The sequence below is a fragment of the Cervus canadensis genome, chromosome 20 (genome assembly GCF_019320065.1).
Source record: "Cervus canadensis isolate Bull #8, Minnesota chromosome 20, ASM1932006v1, whole genome shotgun sequence".
NCBI classification, from domain to species: domain Eukaryota; kingdom Metazoa; phylum Chordata; class Mammalia; order Artiodactyla; family Cervidae; genus Cervus; species Cervus canadensis.
Genome location: NC_057405.1, coordinates 59,450,251 through 59,475,024, shown reverse-complemented (window position 1 = coordinate 59,475,024; position 24,774 = coordinate 59,450,251). Strand labels below are relative to the sequence as shown.

At 37.5% G+C, this 24,774-nt stretch overlaps 1 protein-coding gene and 1 long non-coding RNA gene across 4 annotated transcripts in view; one reads left to right on the top strand and one right to left on the bottom strand.

The window, feature by feature from the left end:
* Nucleotides 1–24,774, top strand: part of REV3L (REV3 like, DNA directed polymerase zeta catalytic subunit) — a 174,829-nt gene that overhangs the window by 138,223 nt on the left and 11,832 nt on the right. For all 3 annotated transcript variants that reach the window (XM_043439689.1, XM_043439688.1, XM_043439690.1), the window contains 6 exons: nt 3,847–3,988; nt 5,483–5,727; nt 7,054–7,162; nt 9,001–9,207; nt 16,542–16,651; nt 21,688–21,802. In XM_043439689.1, coding sequence (XP_043295624.1) covers nt 3,847–3,988; nt 5,483–5,727; nt 7,054–7,162; nt 9,001–9,207; nt 16,542–16,651; nt 21,688–21,802 — 928 coding nt within the window. The remainder of the gene's footprint in view (nt 1–3,846; nt 3,989–5,482; nt 5,728–7,053; nt 7,163–9,000; nt 9,208–16,541; nt 16,652–21,687; nt 21,803–24,774) is intronic.
* On the bottom strand, nt 9,671–24,330 carry LOC122422919. Its single transcript, XR_006264015.1, has 3 exons — nt 24,248–24,330; nt 19,475–19,477; nt 9,671–9,721 (listed from the first exon to the last, which is right to left on the bottom strand). It is a non-coding gene; the product is annotated as an uncharacterized LOC122422919 (long non-coding RNA).

Below are 24,774 nucleotides of genomic sequence, written 5' to 3'. Positions count from 1 at the left end.
GTTGTACAGATTCTGGATTTTTATTATCCTCCTCTGAAGCATGTTTATTTTTGTTCCAGCCAGCAATTCAGTTATTGGCTGATCACCTTGAGCTTGTGCATACCTGCTTTTTATGCTTTGTTAAGATGAATCTCTGGAAAGCTGAAAGTGCTAAGTCCCTCCAAGTTGACAAAACTCGGTCTCTATGTTCTATCCCACAGGCCTATTGTTAGTGCTTGGTTTTAGGTATGCCTGCAGTGACCTTTATGCCTTACTCCCAAGACATGGTTTTTCTGAGCTCTCAGCTGAATGCTTAGATTGTTCATAAGGGGTTAATGAAGTCTCTCCACTCTGGCATGGCCAGACCTTCAACTACAACACTGTCATACAAGTTCGGTTCCAGAGCTACTCTCTAGTAAGCCTCTCCCTGCTCATTTTTCAGCATAGCCCTGGGCCACTCACAAGAAACCCCCATCTGTATTACTAACTCCTAACTCCTGCCCCTTGCACAGATGCCCTTTTCCACAGATTGCAGATACAGCCTGCCTGAACTCTAGACTCTTATCTTCTCGGCTTAGCAGTATAGCCACACTTTGCTCAGACCTAGCATACTGCACTGGGTTTAGGCAGTTATCTCCAGGCAACCTGAGGCTCATCTTATATCAGTTTCCATTCTCTCAAGGAGCATTGTCCTGCACTGCCTATTGGGTCACTGCCCAGAAACAATTACCCTGAATCTTTTATCCAGGAGAGCTAGTCTAGTACCAGTTACTCTTCTGTAATCTGAAATGAAAGTTTCCACCTCTGCTTTTCTTTAAAGGTAAAATGGATAGTTAATAAGCTTAGAAAATATCTGAATAAAGAACATAGTCTTAAAATTAATAGAGCTGCTTACTGAATTATAAGGCCATATGATGGTGAGGATAGGAAGATTGAGCCTTAAAAACAATTTGCTATATTTGGAGTAACTGCTTTCTGAGCATGTGCACTTGTCCTCCAGTCTCCTTTAAGGAAGCTCAAGGAAGCGAAGTGAAATCACAGAAAGTACTGAGCTTATGATCCAAGCCCTATAGAAATAGAAGCTTAGAAGTTATATACCAGTAAATAAAATGAAACTTGATATTAAACTTAACATTAGTAACTACATTCAGTGGTTTGTTTATAAACCTTAGAGTGTTCTAAATGTATATTTTGCTACATCTAATTAGGTGTTAACATAGGATGATAAGTATCTTTTTGCCAAGTAAAATCAAGAAACTGGACTTCATATATTTTAAAAGAATTGACTGAATCCACATATATGCATTATCTTAGCTTTACATTTGGCTGTATGTATTATTGAAGGATTATATGAATGATCTAAAATAATACATATTAAAGTGTGCTGTAGTTTTTTTGCCTGTCAAACTAAAATAATTTTTAAAATTGCAATCCCTAGTGTTGACAAAGATGCATAGAAACACTTTACTAGTATGAATGTAAATTATTAAGATTATCTGAAAAGCAGTGTGTCACTTCATATTAAAAAGACCAAATCTAGGAATTTATCTTAAGGAAATATTTAAACATCTATGCATAGACTTAACTACAAAGATGCTCATCCCTGGTGGTCCAGTGGTTAGGACTCCATGCTTCCACTGCAGGGGGTGTGGGTTTCATCCCTGGTTGGGGAACTTAAGATTCTACATGCCACGTGGGGTGGCCAAAAGAAAAATGTTCACCACAGCATTGTTTATAGAAATGAAAGATACTCAACAAATCCACTAAATTGTTAGAACCATACAATAGTATACTCAATAGCTATAAAAAATGCATAAATGTGGAGAAATAGTCACAGTACATTGTAAAAAATGCAAGTTACAGAACAGTATTTCTATTAATTTTACTTTAAAAATTGAGTATTAATAAAGTTTAAGGGGTTTTTTTTTGTTTGCTTCATTCTTTTTAACAGTTTTATTTGGATGTAATTCTCCCACATACCATACTGTTCACCCATTTAAAGGGTACAGTTCAGCGGTTTTTATTGTATTCAAGTTGAGCAACCATTACCACAATAAATTTTAGAATATTTCCATTACCCTTCATCGCTTAGCCATCACCCTCCAACCCTCCCTTCTTCACCACCTCCTCCCCCCCACGCCCATTTTAAGCAACCACTAACTTACTTTCTGTCTCCATAAATTTGCCTGTTCCTGACCTTTCATATAAGTGGAATCATACAGTATATTGCCTTTTGTGACTGGCCTCTTTCAGAATATACAGTCCAGATGCATTCATGTTGTAGTATGTGTTAATACTTCCTTTTTTACCAAATAATATCCCATTGTGTGGGTATAAACCACATTTTACTTACTCATTCATTAGTTGATGGACACCTGAGTTATTTGCACATTTTGGCTATTTTGAAAATGCTGTTATGAATATTTGTACAAGTTTTGGTGTAAATGAATATTTCCATTCCTCTTGGACATATCCTTACGAGTGGAATTGGTCAATCATACTCTGTTAAATCTCTGTTTTTAACAATTTGAGGAACTGCCAGACTGTTTCCAGTGCAACTGCAGTATTTTACATTCCCACTGCAGTGTGTGAGGGTTATAATTTTTCTACATCCTCACTAACACTTTTATTATCTTTTTAATTATAGGGTGATTTCTTTTTTTTTTCTTTTCATGTTCATTTTCTCATTTTTTGTATGAATTAATCATGTGTCTTAGGAACAGTTTTTTAAATAATTTTATTGAACTATTATATGACTATCTTGTTTCAAAAACCACATAATTAAAAGTTGCAATATATTTGAAACTTAATATTCTTTAAATGAATAGGTTTTATTCTTTATCATATATCTTTGAGTCATTTTTACAGTCTAATAACATAATACTAAAATCAAAACTTCTTTCATAACTTTGGTGAAGGTTTTTGTTGTTTGCTTTTTTTGGCTGCACTAGGTCCTCATTGCTGCACAGGCTTTCTCTAGTTGTGGCAAGAGGGGGCTACTCTCTAGTTGCCATGCACAGGCTTCTCATTGTGGTGTCTGCTCTTGTTGTGGAGCACAGACTCTAGGGTGCGCAGGCTTCAGTAGTTGCAGCACATGGACTGAATAGTTGCAACTCCTGGGCTCTGGAGCACAGGCTCAGTAGTTGTGGTACTTGGGCTTAGTTGCTCACCGCATGTAGGATCTTCTGAACCCAAGGATCAAACCTGTGTCTCCTGCATTGGCAGGTGGCTTCTTTACCACTGGCCACCAGGGAAGCCCTATTATTTGCTTATTTATAAAAAGGTAGGGTAAATAGGTTTTCAAGGTTTAAGTTTTCACAGGAAATACTGATATGACATATTTGTTTACCTTATGTGTGGTCTCATTAAAATTATTTTCCTGATTTTTCTAAATCTCCACCAACCAAATTACCATTTCTTCCCATAAGACTCCAGTGCATACTTTTATTTGAGACTGGTATTAACAGTGATGACTCAAAGCTTCCATGTTCTTTAAAAGCCTATAGATAAAATAATTATAATTATGTAACTATTGCATCATCAGCAGTGGCATCTAAGAGAATGTTACTGCTTGCCAATGCAAAAACAGAGTAAGATCAAGCAAAATATTGAAAATAATTAATCTTATCACCTTATCACAAGTACTGTTTTGAACTTTACATATTTCCACTAGGTTTTATGCCCTTGAAATATCTGCAATTTTCTAATCTTTATCTACCCTTAACATATTTTGCTAAAGACTCCATCATGACTCCCTTCTAAAGTAACTTCACTTTTAATAGGTAGTTTTTGGCATAATGAAAATGTACTAGTTTCAAATACCCAAATTTTTCCCAAATGTTCATAGCTTGGATTCTCTTTTAACAGATGGAAAATGGTTGATCATTATATTAGCCGTGTCCGTGGAAATCTCCAAATGTTAGAACAGCTGGACCTAATTGGGAAAACCAGTGAAATGGCTAGACTTTTTGGCATTCAGTTTTTACATGTACTGACAAGGGGTTCACAGGTAGGAAATCAGTTTTCTTACACACTTGAAAGTTCTGTGTGAATGATCTACTTTGGAGAAGTTGAGATGATCTGATTTTTTTAACTTTGTATCTGGTACCAACTAATATGTAGCTGGTTAATCAAATCCTGTCATTTTGTTTTCTAGAAAAGCTTAATTTCACTTAATAGCTTTAGTTTTTTATTTTCTCTCCATACCAACTTTTTGACCACTGCTGAGTTTTACATGGTACTAAAAAAATAAATGGTTGTGCCTTTGAGGATGATATTATGTTCCTAAATACTGTCATTGTGATTAGGGATGCTTTGAAAGCTGCTTAGAACTGGAGAAGCAGCAAAAAAAGTCTACCTCTTTTGTTATACAGTTCTACTTTTGGGAGTTCCAAAACTTCCAACAGATAACTAATATTTAAAAAAAAAAAAAGGAGGATTTGGGAATCAATATAAGTGGGCTATATCACTTTTTTTTAAATATTAAAGAAAAATGGGACCTTAGAAGCCATTTAACTTATATCACTCTAATTAGATTCCCAAGGATATAATGAAAGATTTTGTTTAAATGTCTTGCTGAAATGGTTTCCTGCTTTTATTTGACAAATATTTATTTGAATACTTTTATTATGTTAAATAAACACTGTGCTAAGCCATCTGGGATACTATATTAAATCACTCAGATTCCTTAACCTCATAAAATCTTTTATTTTAATTATTTTATGTCTATAACATTTCCCCAGTGTACCAATTCAGTAAATAAAGGAAACCTAGAGCTCTAATTACTTTAGCAATACTTGTTGCTGTATTTTATTTTATTGCTTTATATTGATTTTACTTATTTATACTCCCATGAGTTTCAAAGCCTATTTGAGCTGGCTTATAATAAAAGGCAGAGAGATACCTTAAAACCATATGAGAACATTTCAGGGAACCTATACTGGTTCTTGTGAGTGCTTTATTTCCCCCCTCCAAACTACAGACTGTCCACTTTATAGCTGTTACTATAAATGATCAATAACTGCTTGATTAATTTTTGTGACGAACCATTATTAACCTGTCTTTCCATTTTGGAATCCTTGTGTTTCCTTCTTGGGAAATTGAGATAACATTTATCCATCTCAAGTCTCCTGATTGCCATCCTCTAGTTTTCTCGAATAAATTTTTGAAAGATTATTGGCCAGCTTTTTTAATGAAATTGTTACATTGTACAGCTGTCTCTTCTACATCTTTTATTATGATATAGCTATTTTTAAATCTTAAATGTAATTCTGTCTTTTTAAAATTGACTTACTGTATAAGTTATTTGACATATTTTATAGTTTTTATAAAAGTTATAAAAGCTGATTAAATAACCAATACTATGTAACTGTCGTGTGAGAAAGTCATGCAGCTGTATTCTGAAGAACAGAACATCTCCCACCTGATTCTCGACATATTCAGAAGACCAGTGTATTTGTTCTTAAGTCTCTTCTTCTCCCCTTCCTTCCGCCTCTGCCTGCAGTACCGTGTGGAGTCAATGATGTTGCGTATTGCTAAACCGATGAACTACATTCCTGTGACACCCAGCGTACAGCAGAGATCGCAGATGAGAGCCCCGCAGTGCGTGCCCCTCATCATGGAGCCCGAGTCTCGCTTCTACAGCAACTCTGTTCTCGTCTTGGATTTCCAGTCACTGTATCCTTCTATTGTGATTGCATACAACTACTGTTTCTCCACCTGCCTCGGTCATGTGGAAAACTTGGGGAAGTAAGTTGTTTTCATATTTACAATTATTTTGTTATACATCATACTTCTTACTAAACTTAAGACTTTGAGTGTCTCTCTGCATATGAGCCTACCCTCCTGAGCAGGAGGAATGGGCTGTAATATAGCTAGTCCGCTCTTTGTAGTTGTGTGTGCATGTGTGTATGTGGGTCATTGTATGACTAATTCAGCATCATGGATAGGTAACTCATGTGAACAAGACTGTAAATACGATCAGCCTTGCAATTTATCTGTTTCATTCTTCACGTATATCTATTAAATAAGACATATTTGTTATATCTTGGTAAATATAATCTTTGTTATATCTTGCTTACCTTCTGTTGAATAAGAATTATATAAAATTTATTGGTATAAATCACTTTTCAGTGGAACAGTTTGAGGATTATGATCTTATAACTTTAGCTGTGACTTCCTCTTGACTTTTCTTAGAAATAGTTTTCTTTTAAAAAGTTACATTGCCAAATGTTAGATTTTATTCATGTCAACCAAATTTTTTTTCATAAGAAATGGCCTTCCTTTATAATATTTTTGTGTAATTAAAACCAAGTGTTATAGTTTTAGTCTGAAGTATATTCACTGCTTATAGAAAGCTTTTATGGGAACTGTATCAGTAATTCTGTCTTTTTAATAAGAATAGGAATTTGGAAAAGTTGTTTACAGTCTTTTTGAAAGTGAAAGTCGTTTAGTCGTGTCCGACTGTTTGTGACCACATGGACTATAGTCCATGGAATTCTCCAGGCCAGAATGCTAGAGTGGGTAGCTTTTCCCTTCTCCAGGGGATCTTTCCAACCTAGGGATCAAACCCAGGTCTCCCACATTGCAGGCGGATTCTTTACGAGCTGAGCCACAAGGGAAGCCCAAGAATACTGGAGTGGGCAGCCTATCCCTTCTCCAGTGGATCATCCCGACCCAGGAATTGAACTGGCGTCTCCTACATTGCAGGCAGATTCTTTATCAACAGAGCTATTAAGGAAGCCCTTACAGTCTTTTTATTTAAGGTTTAAATTTTTCTTTAGGTAATTTAGTGTAAGGTAGTCCTATGTTGAGATGAAATCTGGTATTTTAGTATAGATCTTTCCCATATGTTTTAGAATAGTGCCATTTAAGAAATGTTTCTTTTAATAAATTGTATTTGAAGAGCTGCTTTTTGGTAGCTAATCAAATAAACATTACTAAGTATATGAATTCATGTTTAGATGTTTAAAAATGAATTTCCAATAGAATTAGAAAGATTCCTAAAGTTGCCCAGAGTCTCTGTTCTATGATTTGAGAAAGTATTTGCTTGAATTTTTTTTTTTTCCTTAACAGGTATGATGAGTTCAAATTTGGCTGTACCTCTCTAAGAGTACCTCCAGATTTACTTTACCAAATTAGGCATGATATCACAGTGTCCCCCAATGGAATAGCTTTTGTCAAGGTAATAATCTCATATAAATGAAAGATATCAACTGTGATTTAACCTTTGGAGAGCTAATGGTCTAGATATTGTTGGCATATAGTACAAAAAAAAAAAAAAGCTACTTCAATATCTCAAAAATATCAAAGATACAAGGAATCGTCTAAGAAATTTTTTAAATCATTTTTTAATAATCTTATTTTGCATGAATTTAGGTTTAAAATCTTTTGTTAGATTGTAGTTTTTTAATGAACTATTGCAAGAAATAGATTGCATATATACCTCCTGCCCTCTATTAGAATCTGGTAGACTTAGATAGCTATGTGATGACCACAACAGTGTTAACTTACAAAGATTACAACTGCTTTAATGCATACACTTTACCAATTCTATATATTTTCAATTAAGACTGTCTTAGAAATGATATTCTAATATATTTATTGATTATATTTTTAAGAAGATACCCAGACTTAATCGAGTCATTTTTTCTCTCTCTGTCTCCCCTCAAAAAAAGACTAAAAAGCCTCATAAGTGAATAAATCAAAGGCAAATAGGAAGAGATCTAGGAGAAGATTATATTGCCTCTCATATGCCAACTTCATTCCTTTCTTTTCTATTTCCTTAGCAGTGAGTCTGTAAGAATCATGGGACAGTAGAGTGGTTGGTGGTGGTAGCATGGACCCCACTAGCCCTCAAATTCATTCTGGTGTACTTAGCAAAAGTAGCATCATTCTCTACCAATCCAAGGATGCTGTATTTAAAGAGTACTCTAAAATTAGCCACTTAGATATTAGGAAAAATTTTACCACAAGAGTTCATGATATATTCCATTTTGGAAAATGTTACATTTTAACAAATAACACTTCATGTCTTAACATAAACATGGCTGCTTCAAAAGGTACACAGAATGAATTAGAGGTTAGAATATGTTTTCATTGCCACATATCTAGTAGCTTATTATTTTATCTCCGTTTAACAGCATTATAAGAACTTGCATCTACATTTTGACCCAATGTGTAAAACTTAATGAAAGTTAGATTTTTATTTTATTTTTTTTTTTTAGTATTCAGGAGTGTGATTATACTATCCCTGAGATTTTAATTGTTCAGTCTGACATGCATTACCTTGCACGTGTCTGTGAATCATCTTCAAAGTTAATACTGTTTTGTGATTTTCATTCCTAGTGGAGTTCTCGTAAATTCTCCCTAGTCTTGATTAATACAAATGATTTTTCTTTTTGGCGTCAACAAATTTTATCACCTCACTATTCATCCCCTCTTCCAGATTGCTAATAAATATAGGCCGGAGGGGATGGCTTAGTGGTCTAAGCATCAGATTTGAAATACCTAGAGTCCCTGGAACTGCAGGTTTGAATGTCAGCAGAGTCAACCCAGCTCATCATTCTTCCAAGGTAGATAAATGGAGTTCCATGCAGATCACTGTGTGGGGTCACTAGGATGAGATCTTTTAAAACTGAGGTCTGTTATGAGTGATGCAAATCCCGTGTGTCTTTCTGAAAGAGTGGGGGTTTGGATCAAAGTTTTGACAAAATTTCCTTCTGAACGCGTATGGTCTTTTACGTACTAGTTGGCATCCTCCTTCCTGGAGGTCTCTGAACTCACATAGTAGTGCTACAGTAGATTTATAAACATTACAGGAACCTTTTAGGAGAAAAGCCCTCTTCAAAAGAAAGAAAATGTGATGATTTTATATTGACGGCCACTGGTCTTGTGGCCACTCTTATTGTTTGTTTCAATTCATGACAGTTGGCCATTGTTATACTTTGTGCTTCCTTCTTAATTATCTAAATCTATGATATTTATGGGATCTAAACATTCTTTTTTTTTCCTTTATGATAGCCTTCAGTAAGAAAGGGTGTGCTACCAAGAATGCTTGAAGAGATTTTGAAGACTAGACTCATGGTGAAGCGGTCGATGAAGGCTTACAAGCAGGACAGAGCCCTTTCACGAATGCTTGAGGCACGTCAGCTAGGACTTAAGCTGATAGCAAATGTCACATTTGGCTATACAGCTGCTAATTTTTCCGGGAGAATGCCATGCATTGAGGTAAGTGATACAAGTCTTTGGTTTTTTTAAAAGAGACTAAAGCAGCTTTAAATGACTAACCTGTTCACTGAAGCATTTTGGTTTGAAACTTTAGACTAAAGTGTTTCATTTCCATGACATAGTATCAGTTTTTCTTAAACCAGGGCTTATAGACATACATCTTCTTAGGGATTTGTGGGTTTTCTCTATGAGCACTCTGTTTAATGGTGATTTTAGAAATCAGCATACACATTTCTGCATAATCTAGATGACCCTATCATGACCAGTTATTGGCGTGAGGTTTCCATGCCACCGTTATAGCACTGTTCACAGTAACACTGGTGCTAGATAATTCCTTCTAATGTATCGATAGAGATCTGAGGCAAGTTCATTTGTCTTCTCTAAATATCCAAAAAAAAAGTCATTCCGTATTTACTAGTATACTAGTATTTATACTAGTATGAAGTAAAACCTTTCTTTTGCAGTAGTTCAGTTCAGTCGCTCAGTTGTGTCTGACTCTTTGTGACCCCATGGACTGAAGCACACCAGGCCTCCCTGTCCATCACCAACTCCCAGAGTTTACTCAGACTCATCTCCCTTGAGTCAGTGATGCAGTCCAACCATCTCATCCTCCTTTGTCCCCTTCTCCTCCTACCCTCAGTCTTTGCCAGCATCAGGGTCTTTTCAAATGAGTCAGTTCTTCGTATCAGGTGGCCAAAGTATTGGAGTTTCAGCTTTAACATCAGTCCTTCCAGTGAGTATTCAGGACTGATTTCCTTTAGGATGGACTGGTTGGATCTCCTTGCAGTCCAAGGGACTCTCAAGAGTCTTTCCAACACCACAGTTCAAAAGCATCAATTAAGACACTCTTCATTAAAAAGACTAATTTCTTATTATTTACTAAGTTAGGGTGTTAATTTGACATAAATACAAAGTAGTATGACAAAGTAACACAATAATTCACTACTTAAGAAAAGAACAGAGTATTCTTTTTGGTTGATGATCTTTTCAGGCCAGATGAAGGCTAGAGCATTGTGGTATGCCATATTTGCAGTAGTTCAGCAAAGGAAAAGCAGTGGAACAATATAAAGTCCCCAGACAGCTCACAGTAGGCAAAGTAAACTCCAAAAACTTGTGCAAGGGACTTCTGGCTATATGTCCAGCATGTAAGAAACTCAAAGTCTCCACTCTGTCCTCCCACCAAGTAAGCCAAACAAACGGAAAAGTCAACAACTCCTCTTAGATCTGTCGGAGAGGCGAAGTCACAGGGTAAACTGGTACCCCTCCCCCCAGCTGAAGAGGCCCAACAGGTGAATACAGAGACTCACAGCTTTCCGGAGCATAATCCAAGAGCGCAAGTCTGAGAACCAGTGCCACGGTAGGGAAAACAGAACCATAACTGATGAATTGCTGGAGGCTCAGGGTGAACAAATCTGAGAGAGAGAAAACCCCAAGGGACCCAGTCATCAGGGTCCCCACACTTCTGGTGAATTTTACCTCTAGGAGCTGAGCCAGGTTTTCATGGTGAATACCAGTGAAAAATGTCCTTGTGCTTCTGGCACAGAGAGGGGAAAAGAACCATTCTGAAATACACTAGAGTGTTCTGTGTTTAACAAAGTCTGCCCTCAGGAGAAACTATTTAACCAGAGCCCAAGCTGTTGGAGTTTCATCAGAGCCTAACTGACCTGGGAAAAGAGAAGTACTCAACTCCAACTGCTCTAGCCTTCTACAGGGAAGAAAAATAACTCTGGCCTGCTCTAGTCATCCTGTCTCACCAAAGTGGGGTAAAAAATTGAAAATTATTTATGAAGTCTATAGTCCAGAGGCACAGGTTCACTGAAAAACTGAGACCTACTCTTAGGACTAAAGAGCACATCCTTCTCTCCCCAACACCTTTTCCACATTACTAAAGGCCTGTTTATAGCAGTTCCTTTTACCCAGTACATCATGTCTGGCTGTCAAAAAGAATTGCAAGACATACTAAAAGCCAAAAAACACAGAAGAAACAAAGACAGCATCAGAACCAGACTCAGATAGGGAAGGGGTATTGGAACTATCAGACTGCAAATTTAAAACTATGGTTAGGATGCTAAGAACTCCCTCCAATGGCTAAAATAGACAGCATGCAAGAACAGATGGGCAATATAAGCAAAGAGGTGGAAATTCTAAGAAAGAATTAAAAAGAAGTGCTAGAAATCAAAAATACTGTAAAAGAAATGAAAAATGCCTCTGACAACTGCACTGAACATGGCTAAGAAAAGAATCGCTAAGCTTGAAGAACTCTTGGTAGAAACTGCTAAAACTGAAAAGAAGAAAGGAAAAGATGTCCTAATACTGTAGGACAACTACAGAAAGTGTGATATATATGTAATAAAAATTCCAGAAAGAAAGAAGAAATACTGGAACAATAGTGACTGAGAACTTCCCCTAATTAATGTCAGACATCCACTTGCTCCTTGGAAGGAAAGCTATGACAAACTTAGCGTATTAAAAGGCAGAGACATCACTTTGCTGACAAAGGTCTGTATAGTCAAAGCTATGGTTTTTCCAGTAGTCAGGTATAGTCACGTACGGATGTTAAAGTTGGACCATTAAGAAGTGCTGAAGAATTGATGCTTTCTAACTGTGGTGCTGAAGAAGACTCTTTAGAGTCCTTTGGACAGCAGGGAGATCAAACCAGTCAGTCCTAAAGGAAATCAACCTTGAATATTCATTGAAGGACTGATGCTGAAGCTGAAGCTTCGATAATTTGGCCACCTGGTGCAAAGAGCCGACTCATTGGAAAAGGCACTGATGCTGAGAAAGATTGAAGGCGAAAGGAGAAGAGGGAGGCATAGGATGAGATGGTTAGATAGTATCACAAACTCAAAAGACCATGAATTTGAGCAAACTCTGGGAGATAGTAAAGGACAGGGACGCCTGGTGTGCTGTAGTCCATGGGGTTGCAAAGAGTCTGACATGATTTAGCAACTGAAGAACAATAGGAGCAAATTGTCAAACACCAAACTACAGATCCAGGAAATTCAGAGAACACCAAACAGAATAAATGCAAAAAAAAAAAGAAAACAAAACCCTAAACCCAAGGACATCATTTTCATACTGCAGAAAATCAACAATAAGTTAAAAGTCCTCAAAGAAGCCAAAGGGTAAAAACCACCTTGCTTATAGAGAAGCAAAGGTAAGAATTATATGCAACTTTTCCTCAGAAACCATCCAGGCAAGAAGAAAATGGAATAAAATATACTGAACAAAATTATCATTCAAAAGTGAAGGAGAAATTAAGATTTCTCAGACATATAAAACTTGAGGGAATTTGTTGGCATAGACCTGCCTTGCAAGATTTGGTTAAGAGAAGTTCTTCAGAGAGAAGGAAAGTGACAATAGGTCAGAAACCTAGATCCACAAAAGAATGGAAGAGCATCAGAGAAGGAATAAGTAAAGGTAAAAGAAGCCCTTTTACTTCTCTTAATTGATCTAACAGGTTAACAGTCTGTTCAAAATAATAATAGCAAAAAAGTATTTGGTTAGATGTATTTTTACATATGTACATTTGTATAACTAAAATGAATGACAAATGGTACAAGGACTGGGAGGAACAGATTAGGATTCTTTCATTTTAATGTACCCACACTACCTGTGAAGTGGTTTAGTGGGTTTTGAAAATGGTGTATTGAAAGTAAATATAAATATTGCAGGATTTTGGGCAATATATTTTGGGCAAAAATAAAAAGTTTTTAAAAAAGAAATATAACTAATGTGTAATATAAAATAGTCAAAACCAAAAAAGCAGTAAAAGAGTGGAAATTAAAAATAGGAACAAGGCAAAGGCAACATAGAAAATAAAGAAAATCAGAAAAAAAAAAAAAAAGAAAATAAAGAAAATCAGGAAGAACATAGTTTAACTCAACAACACAATAAAAGGGCATTTACAGACTACTTCACCCAAAAACAGTTAAATACATATTCTTTTTAAGCTCACAAGGAACATGCAAGATAGACCACATTCTGGGCCATGAAATATACCTTAATAACTTTAAAAGAATTTATTATATAGTGTATTCTGCTTTCAGATCATAATTGAATTAAACTAGAGATCAAGAAAGAGAAGGCGATGGCACCCCACTCCAGTACTCTTGCCTGGAAGATCCCATGGACGGAGGAGCCTGGTGGGCTGCAGTCCATGGGGTCGCAAAGAGTCGGACACGACTGAGCGACTTCACTTTCACTTTTCACTTTCATGCATTGGAGAAGGAAATGGCAACCCACTCCAGTGTTGTTGCCTGGAGAATCCCAGGGACGGGGGAGCATGGTGGGCTGCCGTCTATGGGGTCGCACAGAGACGGACACGACTGAAGCGACTTAGCAGCAGCAGCAGAGATCAATAACAGAAAGATAGCTGGAAAATTCCCCAAACATTTAGAGATTAAATAGCCGATTTCTAAATAACACACGGGTCAAAGGAAAAAAATCTCAAGAGAAATTTTTAAATTATTTTGAACTAAATGAAAATAGAACTTATCAGTTTGTGGAGATCAGCAGAAACAGTACTTAGAAGGAAATTTATAGATTGAATGCATCTAAGCTTGATCTGAAAGGATACATGCATGCCAATGTGCATTGCGACACTGTTTACAATAGCCAAGACATGAATGCAACATAACTGTCCATTGGCAGAGGAATGGATAAAAAAGATGTGGCACTTAGCATACTATGGAATATTACTCAGCCATTAAAAAAAGTGAAATAATTCCATTTAGAGCAACATGGATGAATGTAGAGGGTGTCATACTGAGTGAAGCAAGTCAGACAGAGAAGGAGAAATATTGTATGACATCCTTTATATGTGGAATCTAAAAAGAATGATACAAATGAACTTACGTACAAGACAGAAAGAGACTCACACTTATTAGAAAACGAACTTTTATAGTTGCCAGGGGAAGGGATTAGTAAGTTTGGGATGGTCATGTACACACTGCTATATTTAAAATGGATAACCAGCAAGGACCTACTGTATAGTATGTGGAACTCTACTCAATGTTATGTGGCAGCCTGGATGGGAGGGTAGTTTGGGGAAGAATGGATACATGTATATGTATCGCTGGGTCCCTTGGCTGTTCACCTGAAACTATCACAATATTATTAATCAGCTATATCCCAATACAGAATGAAACGTTAAAAAAAAATGCTAAGCATAAAACTCTCAACGCCCATCCATTTGCTGCAAATGGCAAGATTACCTTCTTTTGTATAGATAAATAATATTTCATTGTATATAAACTACATTTTCGTTATCCATTCATCCATCACGGACACTTGGCTTGTTTCCATGTCTTGGCTGTTGTAAATAACACTGCAGTGAACATGGGGATGTAGGTATCTTTTCCAGTTAAGAGTTTTTTCCTTCAGATAAATACCCAGAGGTGGAATTGCTGAATCATATGGTGGTTCTACTTCCAATTTTTGGAAGAACCTCCGTACTGTTTTCTATAGTGGCTGCACCAATTTACATTTCCACCAACAGTGCACAAGGGTTCCCTTTTCTCCACATCCTTACCAGCATTCTTTTCAGAGAATTTTTACTTTAAATATTTTTCTTATTATGACTTTTCAGGATCCCAGCCATTGCCTAAATTGTGAAACCAATTAATTTTTCTTCTTTTTAAATCTATTCTCTTAGCCCTATAATGTTTTTTATTAGGAACTGTAGTACAAAGTAGCAGAATCAGTTTTAATGTAATTCCCACTCCTTTCTTCTCCCCCAGTGCTCAGCGGTGCCCCTCCCTCTCATGCCTGAATCCTTCACAGTGCATGGACCTCAGGGCCAGTTGCAAGAGTTCTGACTCTTCCAGGTGTAGTTTAAATGGGTCAGAGTAGATGGCAGGAGGCAGACATTAGGATCAGTGTATGTGTGTATTGATTTGTATGTGTAGATCTCAAAATCATATTTGACTCTAACTCTAGATGGCTTGCCCATTTAACTATTTGCTATCACATATTTTTATCTTGTGAAAGTGGCAAAACACAGATTGAATATTTTATTTAAACTTGAATTTCAATTAGATGACATGATTGATTATTTTAATGTATTAGGTTGTAGTTCATATTCTCAAGGTTTTCTAATGCACAAAAGGTCTCAACAGGATTTATTATCTTAATTTAAAAACCAAATTAAGTTTCTGTGATCAGTTTATTTATTCCTTTGTTCATATACTTAATATTTCCTTTGTAAACATCTTTAAACAGCCTTTTAATTACTACTCAGTCCTGCATTTAGTTCATATAGTTCATATTTTACAGTAAAATGGGAAAGATCATTATAAATACTGTTTGCAAAAGTGCATAATTCTTACTTTAAAACTTTAAAAAGTAATGTTCCATTTATGCTGAACAGCAATTTCCCCAGCCTTTAACTTTAATGAGTTTAATAAATGAAGCAGCAGTGCTATACTAGCCTCCTTAATTTATTTAACTATGAAATATAATTAGCTTTCTCATATTTGTCAAGATCCACCATCTTTTTTGCTTTGTCAGCTTATGCCATGATCGTTGTTAAAACTCACCAATCACCAATGAAAGAACACTTGTTAGACATATGTGTGCTTACCTGATTTAAATTGAACACTGTGATGTATTTTCCATCATATAATTATGCATTTCTCTTTGCATTCAGCATTAATATAAAATTATGTATAACCAATCACTGAGATTTAGGTTCAGCATAAACTTTTTTTAATTAATTGATTTTAATTGGAGGCTAATTACTTTACAATATTGTAGTGGTTTTTGCCATACATTGACATGAATCAGCCATGGGTGTACATGTGTTCCCCATCCTGAACCCCCCTTACCTCCCTCCCCATCCCATCCCTCAGGGTTGTCCCAGTGCGCCGGCTTTGGCTTTGAGTGCTTTAATGATACTGAAAGAAATTATTGTAACACTCCAACAGAAAAATTTTGATATGCACACACATGCATGTACATAGTATGGTCTCCTGCCAGTATAAATACATATTAGAAAGTCCTTGAATAAATAAGGTTTATTCTTCTAGGATCAAATATAGCTATCCTTGTATACAGTGCAGTCCATTGTACTTACGGATACACTCACACAGGCAAGTCTGTATGTTGATTGGTTTCTTCTTCTAAATTATTCACCACCCCATTTTCTTCTTGAGTACTTGAAGAAGGAATAATGAATGGCACTGGTGACTGTTTTGTTTTCTTTTCAGTGTTCTTTTCTCCTTGTTTCATTTTTAGAGATATTCAGTAATGAAAATTAAGTATTATACATTAAAGTCTATTGTCTTATACTAAACTCTATTAAGAAATTTTTTCCAATGTGTTTGTACCAACAGGTTGGTGATAGTATTGTTCACAAAGCCAGAGAAACTTTGGAACGAGCTATTAAACTGGTGAATGATACCAAGAAATGGGGTGCCAGGGTTGTCTATGGTGATACTGACAGGTAATGAACTTTGTGTTTTGTAGTTGTCCTTTTGCATCTCTTCAGATATTCACTTCAGTGTTTGAAATGCCTTAAGGGTAATCCTTCCTAAGAATAGAATTCTATCTACGTTCTCTCCAGTTTTTGTGAGCCAAAGACTGTGAAGATTCCCATGGCATCTCTCCAGGTAGCAAGTATGTAGATATGATGGTGGATTAGTTGTGTCCAACTCTTTGCGACCCCCTGGACTGTGGCCCACCAGGCTCCTCTGTCCATAGGAGTCTCCAGGCAAGAATACTGGAGTGGGTTGCCATTTCCTTCTCCAAGGGATGGATGTTCCCAACCCAGGGATCAAATCCACATCTCCTACATTGGCAGGTGGATTCTTTACTGCTGAGCCATCTGGGAACCCCTAAGTATTTAGATAGGGATCTGTAAAAACTGTATATACAGGAGTCTAGTCTGTTTAAAGAGTTTTTAATGTGAAGAATTCCTCAGATAGCTGCTGGTCTCTGAATTTAAATATATATCTTAAAATAATCAAACTGTTTTTGAAAGACAGTTGCCAAAGGTATGAGTGGTTCACTTTTCACTGGGCCCCAAAATCTGTTGCCCTTCTTACCTAAACAGTTCATGTAGGTAAATACAGTTTTCGCGTTGATTCCAGAGGCTCAGACTTCCTAAAGCCCATCATCCATGAGCTGACAAAGGATAGGACTGCCTTTGAATCCTAAAAATAACCTCAACCTGGCTTACTTTGATATTTTTCAGGGCCCAGTTATTTATGTAATATCCTACTTATATGACTTATTAAAATTTTTCTAGAATATAGGGGTTATGCAAGTTTCTTGGAGTCTGAAATTTTCTTTTCGTATTAAAGGCTTAAAGTCACAGTGTGATCATTCTAAGAGCACTTGCCTCAGGAGATCTGATCACTTTACAGTGCAGTGGACCTGTCAGAAATAATGCTTCTAATCACTGAAAATAGCTTCCAGCTAATCTTTAAACAACATTTAATCTTCTCCAGTTTTTTAGTGCACATAAAATCAACATAATCATATTCATGCTGAATAAGACCTTGCCCTCACATAGCAGCTGTTTCATTATCAACAGGTGGGGATAGTTTCAAGTTATCCAGGCCCCATTTATCCATAGTCTCTACTGTTCCCCATCAAAAGCCACTCCTCACTTTGAGTATTTCACTGCTCTGTAAAACTACTTCTGCTGAGAGGTCTAGCAAAATAAAAATTACTGGGACATAGTTTTCCAGAGCTGCTCACAAAATAATTAGGGAAGAGGAGAAAAACTTTAAATTACTGAATTTAATTCAGGGTCATAAACGTCAGTGGTTGACAACACGCACCCAGAATCAGAAATTGGCATGACTCTGATTGTAGTTATGTTGTTGAGCCTTTAAGATTTTTAGGAAATCAAACAAATCAAAAAACACAGAATGTCAGACTGGAAGAGGACTTTTGGGTCAGAGTTTCCATGTGGGTGGCAGAAAACCCTAGGAGGCCCATTCTCAGGTGCTCTTTAGGAACAGGTTCCCCTGGGGTAAGAAGTGTGTCTGAGATCACACAACTAGTAAGACCTAGAGCTCAGATGGTAAAGAAACTGCCTGCAATGCAGGAGACCCGGGTTTGATCCCTGGGTCAGGAAGATCCCCTGGAGAAGGGAATGTCTACCCATTCCCAGTATTCTTGCCTGGAGAATTCCATGGACACAGGAGCTTGGTGGGTACAGTTCATGAGGTCGTAAAGTGCCGGACGTGACTGAGCAACTTTCACTACTACATCAGGTATCACAGGTTTTTTTATGATTCTAATCAATGAAATGTATTTGTAGTATCATTAGAACTTTTGATCACCATTCACCATCTGATTCATTCAGTAATGCTTACTGAAATATACTGAATGAGGACAATTTACTCTAGGGCATGCATTCTCAACAGTAATAACATTTGCCCCAACGGAGTACAAATCGGTCCTTGAGGAGCAAACCGCTTAGATAGTATGGTGGATCTGGGCCCCACAAAGATCAGCTGTACCCAACAATATTTTATTCCTTATTAATTACTTTCTCTTGTTAAATTTACTTTTAACTTTTGTTTTTGGAGAGGACAGTAGTGATACCATAGTGAGAAGCACTGCTCTAGGGATAACAGATGAATGCTTGATGGAAGGAAAGTTCTTTCTCAAGAGTGAGATGTGGAGTCACTTTCTAGCTATGCTCCTGATTGCATGGCCATCAAAAAATCACTTTAGCCTCTCTCAGGCTATCATCAGACCACATCTGATACATGATGATGAATGACCATTGGCTCCCTCCAGTTTCAAGACTGATGATTTTATGAATCTTGGAGTCTAGCTAAGGAAAATCGGTTACCATAGCATCAAAATTAGTCTGTCAGAAGGGTGTTTCTTTCTCAAGAGCAGATATAATTGTGGTTCTCAACAATATTTGCCCCACCTTAGTGGGACAGACCTACTTCCGTCAGCTATTGAAGCTCTCTCTAATAGTGGTTCTCAGGCAGGATAGGGAAGGACGTTTGATAACACACACGTCCAGGGCAGCAGAAGGGTGCTGGGGAACGAGAGCAAAAAGTCCCTCAGGAAATTAATCTGCGTGTAACTGAGAAAAGGCCTCCTGGGGGACTAATACCCCACTCAACTCTCCATCCCATGTGAAATGACAGTCACTCCTTTAAGACAGTCTCTCTTTGTAGGCTAGTCACCTTAATTCTATTAAGTGACCAAAAACTCCCATTAATCCTGGTCAGCTCTCTTGAAGCTTACCTCCAACTATAACTGGCCAAAAGAGCATAGATGAACTCAAGTAAACCTACTAACACTGCTAGGTAAAATCTCAAATATTTATATTATTGTAATAATTTTTAACATGTATTTATAACTTTAGTTTTTTATTAGCTTTACCAAGACATATTGTTTAACAAAGTACACAGTGTATATAGTTCAGCACACACAGTGTATAGACACATGTAATCAGCTGCCACCCCAGTCAAGATGCAGAACATTTCTGTCCCTGTTGAAGTTCTGCCATGCCCCACTGCAGTCATTCCCTCATTTTCATCCCATACCCCTAGGCAACCATTTACCTGATTTCATTTACCACAGCTTGGTTTTCTCTGTTCTAGAACTTAGAAATGTGTGTATAAACACTTTCCTCCATCATTGCATCTAAACATTTTAAGTATAATAATTTTTTTTAAGTTTGGTATTTACATCTAAAGTAAAACATGTGACTTAGCATATGACTCAACAGTCCTACTCTTGATATATACCTAAGAGAAATGAAAGCTTCAGTCCACATAAACCCCTGACGCAACTCTTAATTGTAGCTTTATTGATAGTCCAGAACTGCAGTCCAAATGTTCATCAATGCATGAATGAACAAATGTGACATATCCATATAATGGAATACTATTCAGCATTAAAAGGGAACTAGTTAGTGTTACTTCAGCAATATGGGTATATGTCAAAATTATGCTGAGTAAAAGAATCCCGACATAAGTATATTAGCTTTGTATATTATATAAAATTCTTGAAAAAGCAAAATTATAGTAACTGAAAGCAAGTTGTGTTGCTTGGGACCCAAAGTGGAGTGGAGAATTATTGCAAAGGAATACAAGGGAACTCCGTGGGGTCATGAAAATGTCCTGTATCTTGATTGTGGTGGGAGTTACACAGATTGTGTTAGTTTTCTAGGGCTATCACAGATCTGGTGGTTTAGACACAGAAATTTACTCTCTTAAAATTCCGACTGAAGTCCAGGATGGAGGCGTGCGTTAGCAGGTGTGGCTTCTCCTGAAGCCGCTCGGCTTGGCTCGCAGGTTGCCCCCTCTTACTCTGTGCTCACACGCCCTTTCCTCTGTTCATGTGCAGCCCTGGTGTTTCTTTGTTTCGTTTCCTCTTCCAAGGATACCAGATTAGGCTCACCCTAACCACCTAAATTAGAGCCACATTTTAACTTAATCATCTCTTTTAAGGCCCTGTCTCCAATTATAGTCACATTCTGAGATACTGGGAGTTAGGGTTTCAACATAGAACTTTAAGGGACACAGTTCAGCCCATCACAAGTCTTAAACATTTGTCAGTATTTATGAACTATAAAATTACAGTACATTCATTTCATTATATGCAAATTGTATCTGTATATACTACTGGTGGCATTATACATCAGAAATAGCTTTCTGCAAAAAATGCTTTCTGGAATTCAGTTTCACATTATCTTTCAGAAAATATTTTTAGTGTATACCATTTATCTGGAAATTCTACTTCTAGGAATTTATTCTAAGAACATGGAGTGTGTGCCATGTTCACTGTTACATATGAAATATTAGAAAAAAATTTAATGACAGTATCCATACATTGAAATACAGAACTGTTAAAATAATGTATAAGAACTAAACGTGGGGAAATGTTCATAATACACTATTAAATGAAAGGGGAAAGTTATCAGACTTTATAACCTGTGACCCCCAAATGAGAAAAGATGTACAGGTGTACACAAAAGATGCACAGATTCTCTAGTGTCTTTGTCTGAACAGTGAGATCATAAGTGGCTGTCTTGTTTGTGCCTTTTGCTGTTTGCTAACTGTTCTTCAGTGAACATGTTTTATATATGTGTGTTCTTTTCCTAGTTGGGTGGTTCTGAAAGGAAATTTTCTCCCATATCACAAGTAAATTCTCCATTTCTTTCTAATCACATCTTGTATTTTGTGACTGACATAACTGTGTGTCATAAAAAGCCGTAAATGTATAGGAATGACTCAGGACCTTCTTGGCAGCTGTACTGACTGGTCTGTGTGTAGCTAAACTAGAAACATGAGATGCTTTCAGGATCTGTAACAAGATACATCATGGTACGCAAGGCAAGGGTGATAAAACAAGAAAGCTCAGATAGGAAGCAACTTAATAAGGAAGAGTAAGGGGGAAAGGTTTTCCCTGGTATTATAGTATTAGGCAGGAAAATTATTATTGATGAGAATTTGTTGCAACTTCCTCATTACCCTACTCTATTTTTAATCCTCTTAGTATGTTTGTGCTACTGAAAGGAGCCACTAAGGAACAGTCTTTTAAGATTGGGCAAGAAATTGCTGAAGCCGTAACTGCTACCAACCCTAAGCCAGTGAAATTGAAGTTTGAAAAGGTAAGAGAAACGTAATACTAAAAATCACTTATAAAATTCACATACCTTCTAGAGATTTCTGATTTCTTAATACATTTTCAGGGTATACAGGTCTGTGAAAGTGTTAAAGTATTTTTCCATTAGTTTGATATAGTTTTCACACAAAATTTTTTAGTAGTATCTGATACAAAGAAATGAAAAGACTTGCACTAAACTATTGATGTGCAGCCCCAAACTTCATGGTATAAAACAAGCACCATTTTATTACGCTCCCAGATTTTATGGGCCAGGAATTCAGAAAGCGTACAGCTGGATGGCACTTCTCTGCTCCATGATGTTGGGGTCCTCAGCTGACAGCGCAGGACTGATCCCCTGAAGCTTGCTCACTGCTCACTCCCGCGTCTGGGGTTGATGCTCGCTGCTGTTTGGGACACCAGCTGAAACACCTGCACGTGGCCTTTCCCTGAGGCTACTCGCTCTTCCTCACAGCGTGATGGCTGATATCTAGGCATGAACATCCCAAAGAGAACCATATAAACGCTGCTTTGCTTTTTACGACCTAGTCTCAGAATCATACAGATCACAGCCTATCTAGATAAGAAAGGGAACATAAGCCCCCATCTCTTAATGGGAAGAATGTCAGTCACACTGTCAGAAGGCTGTGTCTGAGAGGAGTGTTTCTTTGGAGAATGCAGTTTGCCACAAGGGCCTTCTGCTGTTTTCACTGTACCTTAGATATGAAATATGCATTTACTTCTTTCTGTAGAAAAGATACTGACCTAGGAGCAATGTGGAATGCAAAAACACAGTCCTGCCCTCTAAGAGCCAGGAGTCTAAAAGGAAAGATTAGAAATGTATGTAAATAGTCTTTTATTGTAAACCTAGGAAGCAGTCTCCCTAAGCACTATAAGAGTGCAAAGAAAAGGAGGTACTGTGTCCCTCTAGGCCAGGTGGGGAGACTCCCCATAGGAGCCAACGCTGCAGTGTGTCTCAGAAAACGGTTAGAATTTCAGCCATGCAGCTGTGGTACTGCAGGAGAAAATGGCATATATGGGAATACGGAGTAGCAGAAGTCTGAGAGAATAAAGTTGAAACCAGGCTACAGAGTGTCTTGAATGCCAAGCTAAAGTGTTTAAACTTTATTCAGTAAAGTTTATCAAACAAAAGCATGGCAGAGCCTCTTAGGGAGGATTCACCTCACAGTGGTTTGGAGATGGATGTGGAAAAGAAGAATCTCAAGACAGGATGCCTGTTACAACCTGTATATACTAAAGTAGGGGGATGAACTAGCGAAAATAAACAATTCAAGAGATACTGAGAAAGAAGGATGGGCAGGAATTAAAAGTTTTTTAGCAGAGCAGGTGTGGAAAAGAGAAAAGAGGGAGATGAGAACCAAACATGACTCCCAAATGTTTATTATGCACCTGCTCTGAAGCACGAATTGTGCTAGGCGAGATTCAGAGAGGACTTGGGTTTGGTATCTGCCCCGAAGAGTGAGAATTCTAATTGGGGTGAGAGGGGGAGGAACTATTAGAGAAGAGTGATGCTGAGTGCTATTCTGGGAGTATGTGATGCTGTGGACATTCAGCCTGTCTAGCAAAGTGAAGAGCATGGTGTCATTAGAAACTAACACTGGATGTGAAATTTTACCTAAAATAGATTACAGGCCTAAGCATAAAAGCAAAAACTGTACAACTTCTCAAAGAAAACAAACCATTTGTTAAGAATTGCGAGGCATTGTTCATGAATATTGGTCTCTAGTGTTCTTTTGTTTTTGTTTTCTGCTTGTATTGTCTTTGTTTTGGGGACAGGGTAAGAAAAGCTGACCTCATGAGTTTGAAGTATTTCCGCTTCTACTTTCTGAAAGAAAAAGTGCATAAGATTGGTGCAGTTTTTTCTTAAATGGTTGATAAAAATTCATCAGGGAAGCAGTCTAGTCCAGAAATTTTATGGGGGAGGGAGGATTTTCAATTATAATTTAAATATCTTTAATAATTCAAGTTCTCTTCTCATGTCAGTTTTAAAATTTGTGATTGTCAGTGAGTTTGTCCATTTCTCTGAAGTTACCAAATTTATTGGCATGAATTATTTATACTTCCTTAAAGTGATTTTGGTATCTGTAAACTCTGGTTACATCCCACCTTTTACTTTTGATATGGATAATTTATGTTTTTCTCTTTTTCCTCATTCTAGCTAGAGGTTTAACCATTTATAGAACTTTCTGAAGAACCATTTCATTAACATCCACTCTATTATGTCCTTCCTTTAGGATGTTTGCTTCTCTTTTCCTGTCTTCTTAATTTACAAACTTGAATCTAAACAAATTTTTAATATAAGCACTTTAAAGATATAAATTTCTCTCAAAGCACCAGTTTAGCTTCAGATTTTGATATCTTGTGCTTTTATTATTTTGATATCTGTTGGTGGTGATGGTACTCAGTCATGATTCTTTGCGACCGCAGGGACTAGCCCACCAGGCTTCTCTGTCCATGGGATTTTCCAGGCAAGAATACTGGAGTGGGTTGCCATTTCCTCTTCCAGGGAATCTTTCCAAACCAGGGATCCAACCCACATCTCCTCCAATGGCAGACAAATTTACCACTGTGCCACTTGGGAGTCCCTGTTCATAAAGTCAGGATTCCTTTTTCTCCATCAGGGCGGCTGAAAGCCAGGCCCTCTTGCAGATTCCCTTGCAGGACTCCTAGGCACTCCCTGATGTGTGTGTACGTGCGTGTGCCCAGTCCTGCTCCACTCTTTGCACCCCGTGGACTGCAGCCCACCAGGCTCCTCTGTCCATGGGGCTCTCCAGGCAGGAAACTGGAGTGGGTGCCTTTCCTCCTCCAGGGGTCTTCCTGACCCAGGGGTCTACCTGAGCGTCCTGCACTGCAGGCGGACTCTCCACCAGGGTCTCCAGGGAGGCAGACGCCACTTGGGGCCTTGCGCTTCAGCGATGACGATCTCTAGGGTATTCACAAGTGTGCTGCTCAAGTTCC